This window comes from Vombatus ursinus, unplaced genomic scaffold (genome assembly GCF_900497805.2).
Source record: "Vombatus ursinus unplaced genomic scaffold, bare-nosed wombat genome assembly UNPS02014168.1, whole genome shotgun sequence".
Taxonomy (NCBI): domain Eukaryota; kingdom Metazoa; phylum Chordata; class Mammalia; order Diprotodontia; family Vombatidae; genus Vombatus; species Vombatus ursinus.
In genome coordinates this window covers 3,651,482-3,661,867 of record NW_020953946.1, presented here as the reverse complement: position 1 = coordinate 3,661,867, position 10,386 = coordinate 3,651,482, and the positions used below count along the sequence as shown (strand labels likewise).

The window sequence follows — 10,386 nt, the reverse complement described above, 5'->3', positions numbered from 1 at the left end:
TATGCTTATTAGGGTAATGCTGGTTAATCAGTTGAGTGAGTTCCCTGGACTGTTGGAGGGAGGAGAACGTTTGAGTGAGATCTCCCCATTGGCCAAACTGAATATTTGACTATTCCAAGCAAACTTGTTTCATAGGGTGATCAGAAAAGCTGTTCTTATAACATTTACATATTCTAGTTAACCACTAGGGAAAGAGGAATGGATAGGTTGTTATCTGCACTGTTCGAAGAAGTATTTACATTGATAAGATTACAAATCCATAAAATCTATATAGCATAAAAGTAGCAGAAGGTATAAGGTAAACATTGGCATAATTTACAACTCAATACATTATCCACGTGAATAATATCTCCAGAATCTCTAGCACTTGGTGACATGGGAATGGATCAGAGAGGACCTCAGAGGCTAATCACTTCAACCCAATAATTTGGGCAGCTAGGTGGCCCAGTGAATAGATTCATCTTCCTGAGTTCAGATCTGACCTCAAACATTTCTTAGCTGTGACCCTGGGCAAATCACTTAACCCTGTTTGACTCAGTTCTTCATCTGTAAAATGTGCTGGAGAAGGAAATGACAAACCACTCCAGTATCTTTGCCAAGAAAACCCTAAAAGAGGTCACGAGGAGTTGAATACTCCACATAACTGAAAATGAAACAACAACAATAAACAATTTAAAATCTTATAGGGCTCTTCACATCACAGCAAATAAGACCTCCCTATTTGTTTATTAACTACCATGCAAAACAAGCTCTCTTATTTACATATGTCAACTCTGGGTTTCCAATGGTTGAACTTCAGTCTAACCATGTCATTCCTCATTCAAAGTGGCTCCCTGTGGGCTCCAGGAACAAATATAAAAACCTCTTTAAAAGCACTTCAAAACTTGGCCTCTTTCTGCCCTTCCAGCTTCTTACACCTTCCTCCCTTTAACTTTGTGACCCAGTGACACTGGCCTCCTTATTATTCCTCACATAAGACCCTCCCTCTCCCAACTCCCAAGTACTTTCACTGATTGTCCTCCATGCTTGGAATGCTCTTCCTTCTTGCCTCTGACTCCTGGCTCCCCTGGCTTCCTTCAAATTGCTAAAATTGCTAAAATTTATTGCTAAAATCCCAATTCTGCAAGAAGCCTTTGCTAGTTCTCCCTTAATAGCAGTACCTCCCATCTGTGACCATCTCCAGTAAATCCTGCATATATCTTGTTTGTACATAATTATTTGTATGTTATCTTTCCCCACTAGATTTTAAGCTTCTTGAAAGCAGGGACTGTCTTTTACCTTAACCCCAACTCTTAGTACAGGATGCTTGTTAATTTGGACTTCACAGTTATCGGGTCCTAATCAAGTCCTTTCTACTGCCTCAATCATTTCATTTGTGATACTTAAAAACAGTAACAGAAAGATACTTTAATTAGGCATAGCATAGCTTTGTCCTAATTGGTCATTCTCTTTCCTGACCTCCCAATTAGTCTGCAACATCACTGCCAAAATGATCTTTCTTGGGGAATTAAGTCATACTACTTTTTAGAATTATCCAATGGCTTCTCTATTATCATCTGTATTCCACTTAAACTCTTCATTCTAGGCTTCAGAAATTGTCCCTGTCACTTTTCCACTTAATCTCTTACCTTTTCTTCCAAAAAGAAAGTACTTCTGCATCTACTCTTCTGTGCCCTGTCATTCATAATAATCCAGCCACTGGAGTTCAGGTGGCAAGAGCTCTGAATTTATGGTTACACTACTGAATTCTGATTCCAACCTCACACTTCCTCACTGTATGACCATGGGAAGGTCATGAGTCTCAGTTTCTTCATTTGTGAACTAGGGATAATAACAATTTTACTACCTATCTTGAAATATCTTTGATTGTTGTTTGTCCTTTGTTGACCGTGACATGAGGGGGGTGATGCTATAACATGCAAGTGAATTGGATTTAACTGAGGAAGGGCTGTGCAGAGTCATCAACCTCACTTTCTCCTGAGGAGACAAAGCATTTAAAGCGCTATGCAAATATGAGTCATCTTTTCTCCGCCCCTGGAAAAGTTTTCCTATCTGGGTAAGCCAAATTACAACTCCCTCATTCTTCAAAAACACATATTAATTTCCACATTTTTTCTGAACATTTCCCTAAAGCTTGGCTTCAACCTAAGTTCTATTAGAGGAAACAAAACACTAAACTCTCTCCACTAAAATCTGGTATTTACGACATTGGTTCTCGTTTACCTATCTTCTTTTTTCTTTAGATTGTAAACGAGAAGTGACAAGTGCTGAACTTGGAGTCAGGAAGATCTAAATTCTGCCTCTCATTTATTAGCTGTAACCTTGGACCTCATTTAACCTATCTTAGCCTCAGTTTCCTCATCTGTAAAATGGGGATAATAATAGCACCTACCTCCCAGGGCTATTATGAGGATCGGAAGAAATAATTAGGTACAGCACTTTGTAAATCTTTAAGAGCGCTCTATAAATGCTAGCTATTATTATTTTATTTTTTTACATCCCATAAATATTAATTAGTGGATATTACTTGCATCCTGGAAAAATACAAAACAGGTGTAGCGCGACTTTCTCTTTTTGCTACCCTCATCCCCTCCCTTTTCTACCCTTGCATTGAACCCAAAGTTTTGCTTTTCTTCCTGCTTAATTCCCTCCCCTCGCAGTCGCTGCTAAAACCCGGAGCAAAAGCAAAATTGAGCCATACAGGCTCTTACGTGATCCCAGCGGAGTGCGCAGGCGCGGGAGCCCGGGCAGCTCTCGGGAGCAAGTAGGGAGGAAGCTCGGGCTCTGCTGGGGGAGGAGGATGATGACTGCAGCCGCAGCGGCCGGGGAAGGGGCGCACAGCCCCAGCCCCGCCGCCGTGTCCCTCGGCTTGAGCGTGGCGGTAGTTTCCAGCCTGGTGAACGGATCCACTTTCGTGCTGCAGAAGAAAGGCATCGTGAGGGCAAAGAGACGAGGTACGGAGCAGGGAACGCGGTGCTTGCCGGCGGCATTCACGCGGGTGGGGTGGGATTGGCAGCGATCAAAGCTTCGGGGGCAGCGTTTAACCATTTGGGTTTGTGTTGGCCCCGGGCCGCCTAGGGATGCTCCCGTCTCTCTCCCGCTCTCCGCACCTCCCTCCTCCAGTGTCTTCTTCGCGAGCTGATGCTTCTCTGAGTGATGCTGTCACCCTTTCCCCGGTAGCCCGAGTGGTCCAGAGCGCCCACCCCTGCGGAAGATGCGCTCGGCGCAGTGCGAGCAGAGGCAGGGATGGAGCTGCAGCGCCCATCCGCACTTGGGAGCGCAGCCGACCCACCCGTGCTGCAGAGCAGCGGGGCTCCGCTCCGCTCCCGCGGTGTGTGTCCTGCTCGAGGAGACCGTCTTCTCCGTAACCTCTGTTCCCTTCCTTTGGCCGCAGTCACTTCCCCCCACCCCCACCCCCCAACCCTGCCCAACCTTAATGTTGGGGTAGGGTCTCTGTTAAGGTTGAGTTTTTAATTTTTTTAGTTTTGTAGACGGTTAGCAGGGACATAGCTTGGGGTTTTGGAGAAGCATTGGGCATAGGTTAAAAAAAAATTTTTTTTCACTTAAAGTACTAATTAAACAGAGTTTAGATCCCTCCGGGTATGTAGGTACATGATCTACTCAGGGGTGACTTGTAAATAACACTGGCTACCAGAGAATAGACGGTCAAACTAGTGAAGAATCTTCCAGAGGTCATGTCCGTTCTAGAGAACCTTCTATTCAAACAAACTTAAAGAAGTTATTCTTGCGTCCATTCAGATACCTGCTTTCCTCTCCTCTCTCCCCGCCCCCAGTAATGTAAAATGAGAGGAAAGTGCATTTTAAAAATGTTTTTATTCCCTTTCTGTTGGATAATCCTATCCTCAATTGGGAAATATTTAACCTTTATCTGAGAATGAAATTCTCTTAAGTGCTTCAGCCACAGTTTATCCTAGATCAGCTTTCAAAGCGTCTAAGAGTGGAAATAGTTTTTCGTTCAAGGGCTGGAAGAGGAGTAGCATTAGAGAAAATGACATACAGTAGTCTTCATTTATGGAAGTGATTTTGGTGATCCAGACCTGTTTTCTACTGTACTCTGTCTCTCTGTCCTGCTTAAAGTTTGATCTCCTCCAAAGTAAGCAACCATTTTCACTTTCAGAGTTTTAGTTACCTTCACATTAAAAAAAAAGTTACTGACTTTCAAACCTTTACATAAAGCCTGATTGTGCACAGTTACTTGGGGCTGTGAGCAGACTTTTAAATTTATTTTTGTTGCTTATAGTCAACCTCTAAACTTTTAATTAGTTAGATAAAATGATTAGCAATATCTTGGTATTACTTAAACACTAGGAAAAGGAAGCATTGTAGACATAGCACTGATTAGATTCTGACTGGAAACATCCAATTCATTGTAAAAATATCAAAGAATATGGCCATTCAACTCTAAGGCTGGTGGAATGCTAGGCAGATCTGTCAACTCAGTCCTTTCCTCTCCTAAAAATCAACTCTTTTGCTGATGCTATTCTTGCCACCCCTATTCCTGGCAACATCTGGACAAATGGCACTGATGTTGCCAGCGCTTTCCACCTTATAGTCTGAAGTTATAGTTCAAAATGATGGGTTAACCTTGGGAGTTGCAGATCAAGCTCTCCTTTTCCCTATACCTGATCCCCATTAATTTTGTACAACAACAATCTGAACCTCTTGGCTCAGAGTTTAGCTCCTGGTCAGTCTCCTATTCATACCAATTCCACTCCACCCTTACTGATAGAAATACTACCCCATCTGGAGAGGTAGATGGTATAGTGGATAGAGTGTTGTACTTGGGAAAAATTTAAGTTTGAATCTTGGCTCAGATGGTTACTTGCTGTTAGAACATTGGCAAGTCACTTAGTGTTTCTTAGCCTCAGTTTCATCATCTGTAAAATGGGAATAGTAGTAATAGCACCTTATTTGCAGGATTGCTATAAGGATGAAAGGAGATAATATATATAAAAATCTTGCTTTGCAAACTTTGAAGAACTTTATAAAGGTTAGCTATTACAATTACCATAGTCTTCTATCCACTTTAAGGAATAGACCAGTCCAAAGTTAGTGAAATTCACCTGCTTTAATATTTAATACTTTCAGGATGTAGATTGTAATCTATAACTGCCTTAGTAGGCTTCTGTGGCCAATAAAATCCATCACCTGGTGGCCATGCTTCTGACGATTAGGCTTTTACCTAGTCTGGTTCTGAAATAATAGTTATGCAGTCTATTGTTGGACCTGGATTCTTTGTGCTGGCAATGCTTTGAGAGCCCAGAGTCACCTCCAAATCCCAATATGACATTAGAATAGGACTTTGATGTGGTTTACCAAAACAGAAGCAAGTGATTGACAGGCTGCTCAAGAGCCAGGCTGTTGAGTAGGCTCCAGGAGAATTTTGTGAAAATAAAAACTGCTTTCTTGACACATTTTTCTACCTCTGCATTAGTGGGAAGCCCAAGAGAAAACCATGGAAAAGAGACTCAAATTTTCCTGAGATCAACCATACATAACGCCCATTACTTTTATAAGAGTAATGGTAATGGGAAGAAAGGAGAACAGATTGTGTTTGAAAAGGGGGCATCTAGCTATCTTTGCTTCATTAAGTATCATCCGAGGAGTTGAAGGTTGTGCTCCAACATGGGCTCCTCATGCCTTATTACTGTATCACTGTCATCCTTTCCCTAAACCCACTAGAACATACTTCTCTCACCCATTGTTCACTAGACTGCCATTTTTTTAGCTCTATGTCTACTGCAGTTTTTATCAGTGACTTGAATCAAGGTGTACATGGTATGCTTATTAAATTTGCTGATGACATATAACTGGGAGAGATGGTTATTTCATTGAATGAGTCAGGCTCTGAGAAGGTCCTTGACAGCTTTCATTGGGCTAAACTGAATACTGTACAACTCAGTAGGAACAAATATAAAGTTTTACCCTTGAGTCCAAAAAAACAATTTCACAAATGCACTATGGGGCAGCCTTAGAAATTTGTTTGAAAAAGTTCTGAGAGTTTTAGTGGTTTGAAAGCTTAATATGAGTCAGCATTGTGATGTGACAGCCAAAAAATGGGCAGCTAGATGGTGAAGTGGATAGAGAGCCAGGCCTGGAGTCAGGAAGACTCATCATGAGTTCAAATCCAACCTCAAATACTTCCTAGCTGTTTGACCCTAGGTAAGTCACTTTACCCTATTTGCCTCAGTAAAATGAGCTGAAGAAGGAAATGGCAAACCATTCCATTACGTCTGCCAAGAAAACCCCAAATGGGGTCAGAAAGAGTCAGACATGACAGAACAACAAATCAAAAAAGAGCTAATGTGACCATCCCATGCATTGAGAAGTGTGTTTCCAAGAATGAAGAGATGAGGTTCCATGGTACTCTGGTCAGGTGGCACATCTAAAGTATTGTGTTCTGTTCTAAGCATCTGAAGGGCCTTGAGGCCATGTTACATGAGTGTCATTTGAAGGAACTAGAAATATTTAAAGACATGATAGCGGTTCTCAGGTATTTGAAGTACTATCCTGTGGCAGAGGGATTAGACTTACTCTGTTTGTTTGTTTTTGACTAGGCAGTGGGGTTAAGTGACTTGCCCAGGGGCACACAGCTAGTAAGTGTCAAGTGTCTGAGGCCAGATTTGAACTCAGGTCCTCCTGACTCCAGGGCCGGTGCCCTATCCACTAGCTACCCTAAGACTTGCTCTGTTTGACTCCAGAAAGTAGAATCAGGAATGTTGGGTAGAAGTTGCAAAAAACAGGAATTTAGACTTGATGTCAAGATAAACTTCCTTACTATTAGGGGTAGCCAAAGAAATAGAGAATTCCCTTGGGTTAGAGGTCTTGTAGCAGAGACTTGACAATCATGTATTAGGTTGTTACTCCCTCTACTAATTACTTCCTCATTATCCTGAATGTAGCTTGATTTGTATAGATTTGTTTGCATGTTGTCTCCCCAATTAGATTGTAAGCTCCTTGAGGGCCGAGACTACCTTTTGCCTCTTTTTGTATCCCCAGTGCTTAGCACGGTGCCTGGCACATAGGAGGTGCTTAGTAAATGTTTATTGATTGATTATTATAGTGAGAAATCTTTCATTTATAGATTGAGCTAGCCTTTATTACCCCTTCCGACTCGAAAATTCTGTGATTCTTATTCATTTGTTTATAATTAAGAAAAAAACTCAACCCACAAATCCATTGTATTTTCTTCTGGGCAGAAACCAAAATAAAAATACTAAAACTATGATCAAACCCCAAAAGAAGAGACTCGAAGTTCTTTGCCAGCATCACTCAGAGTGCTAAAGAGCTTTCAAATATAAAAGAAGTTCCAAACAGAAGTTGACCATGAGTCAATTTTTTTTTGTTTTGTTTTGTTTTGTTTTTACCTCTGTGCCTTTGGCGATTCATGGAATTAGTAACAATATTCTAGCAGATTTTACACAATGCCTAAGGAAGACAATTACCTCAAAGCTATGAGTTGCAAAAGTAATTAAATTAGTTTGATTAGTCAGATTCTAGAATGTAAGTGTACTATTCTTAGTTTCTGGAATTATGGCCCATGAATTCCTTCTTTGAGATATTTAAATACATTTAAATACATAAATACATTTGACAGTAGTACTCTAGGCAGGAGATAGAGGTTTTCTTACTTAGAGTGAACAGTTCTATATCAGAGTGAAAGGATTTCATCCTGTGTACAAAACGGATGGAAAAAGCTGAATGTGGAACCCAGTAATGTAGCGATAGCTCACAGTCATGTATCAGCAGTTTGGTGCAATGGAAACAATGCTGAATTTGAAATTAAGGGACAGGGTCTGCTGTCAGCTACCATTGTGAACCTGAATAAGTTATCTAATCCCTAAGTTTCATTTTTCTTGTCAATCAAATCAAGGGGTTGGATTGATTAGATGGCTCTAAGGTAAGATTCCTTCTAGCTCCGAATCTATGATTCTGTGACTGTCAGCCTCATGATTTCAGGATTTCTCTTCATTCTTTCATTACCCATCGTGTTTTCTTTGCATGATATCTGTTTATCAGTTTTGCTTATGTTAGTGATGGCAAGAGTTTTAGATATGACTTGAAATTGACCAGCTACATTGTTTTGTTTTGTTTTTGCACAGCTGTACATCTCTCAGAATATGAAAACACAACCACACACACATTTATTAATATCAAGACACCATGTGTTAGACAACAAGTGTACTGACTTCTAGATTACTACTATCCCATTCAGGCACACATACCCCCCCCCCAAAAGTAAGTAGCTTAAAGCAACTTTGATATTTGTACTAATAGAGAAGAGAGAACATAAGATTTAAAATAGGCAGATAATTCAAATAACATCTTGTATCAAATTTTAGAATCTGCTTTTTTTTTTTGCCAATTCTAAGGATGAGTAAATTTGTTTGGTAGTTTTATTTATTTCCAATTTACTACTTATACCCTGATGTTTAAGCTAATGAGAAGAAGAAGTATGAGTGAGTAATCAGTCCCTGAATAATCAGACATTGACTTTTTCATATATCCCCTTTTGAAGAAAAAATTACTGCTCTGCAGCATACTTAGAATAAGAGGCCTTTAGCTTTATGGAAAACAAATTCTAGAATTGAGGCCTCTCCATTGTAAATGTTGTCAGTTACTCAGAAATAAAGTAGAATTCTTCAGTTCCTAAAATTGTGCATGGTCTGAACTGTGACCATGATGGTTATTATGAATTTAAAACTTTTACCTGAAACATGGATGTTAAGAATTTAAGACTTTAACTTAGGTTGATTAATACAATGATAACACTAGGTAGCTAGCTGGTGCAGTGGTTAGAAGGCTGGCGTGGAGTCAGGAAGTCTTATCTTCCTGAGTTCAAATCCGGCCTCAGACACTTATTAGCTTTGTGACTCTGGACAAGTCACTTAACCTTGCTTGCCTCGGTTCCTCATCTGTAAAATGAGCTGGGGAAGGTAATCCAAACTACTCTAGGGTCTTTGCCAAGAAAACTCCAAAATGGGATCATGAAAAGTCAACAGGACTGAATGACAACAACAACAATAATAGCACCAGAAAAAAAAAATATGTGACAGTTTAATATGGAAAGGACAATTGAATCTTTTTGGTTGAGGTTTTGAGTGATGTGGTTAAGCAAAATGATAGGCAGAGAGATGGTTATAAATATATGTGTACTTGGTATTGGGTCTGTTTTTAGGTCCTATAAAAAAAGTAAGAGGCAGCATGGTCTAGTCAGAGTGGATAGACAGCTGGCTTTGGAGTTGGGAAGACCTGGGTTCAAGTCCCACCTTTGAGTTTCCTGCCTGCATGTTGTTGTTGTTCTTGTTCAGTCATTTCAGTGTCTGACTTTTTGTGACCGGGGTTGGCTGAATGGCCTAAGGCAAATGGCTTAACCTCTCAACGTTAACAAGCGACTCTCTAAGACCACGCATTACCAGTGAGTTGCCTAGCTGCGTTGGTAGAAAATGCTCCCTACACAGTGAAATCACAGGTCCTGTCTTTTAGGGTGTAAGGTTAGGGTTAGAGCATGCGAAGGTTCTCCTGGACTGAGAAGAGTAATGCAGGAGAACACTTTTGGATATTATATGATAAAGCCTCAGTGCAATTAATTTTTTTTACTTAGAGGTAAGACTGGAATCTCTGAAATGGAACTCATTTGTCCCCAATAGGAATTTCCAACTTGTCAGTGACCAACTGGACAGTAATAGCTACTGCTAGATCTAATACCATCTGATCTTTATCCAATGCTAAGAGGAGGTCTCTGACTCAGCTATTCTTTGTCAAGGGATTGGAGGATGTCACGGGATTCCAAATGCCTCACCCTGCCCTGGTGGATCATCTTTCCATAAAGAAATAATAGTATGTGGAAAATAAGAGCTTCTGCTATAGGTGTTGGCTCTGAAAAAAAAAAAACCCAACAAATAAATGGTTTAAATAAGAATGTATCTAGTAGAACATTTTTGCAGACAAATAGTAATTTATCCTTATTTTTACATGATAGAATTGAAAACAGATTACAAACTCCAATTTTAATCTAGACCTGCAGTTCTCAAAGTGTGATCCATGTAGCTCTGGGGTTCCACAAGATCAAAACTATTTTCATAATAATACTAAGATGTTATATTAACCCTTTCCCAACTATATATCTGTGCAAAGTACCATTTTCTTTATATACTGTAACTAAAACAGCATTGCAACAGATTGAATGTAGAAGAAAATGAGGATCAAACTGTCTTCCATTAAGCCAGGTGTTAAAGAGATTTACAAATATATGTAAAATAATGTATCTTTTCAATAATTTTTTTGTTTTGGAAAATAAAATTATTTTTTCATAAAATATTGTTCATGTTATGTAGTAGATTTATTATTTTAAATGAATGAATA

At 39.9% G+C, this 10,386-nt stretch overlaps 1 protein-coding gene across 1 annotated transcript in view; it reads left to right on the top strand.

The window, feature by feature from the left end:
- Window positions 1–2,800: 2,800 nt before the first annotated feature.
- NIPA1 (NIPA magnesium transporter 1) overlaps window positions 2,801–10,386 on the top strand; it is a 50,592-nt gene continuing 43,006 nt past the window's right edge. The window contains exon 1 of the mRNA XM_027859490.1: window positions 2,801–2,954. Coding sequence (XP_027715291.1) covers window positions 2,801–2,954 — 154 coding nt within the window. The remainder of the gene's footprint in view (window positions 2,955–10,386) is intronic.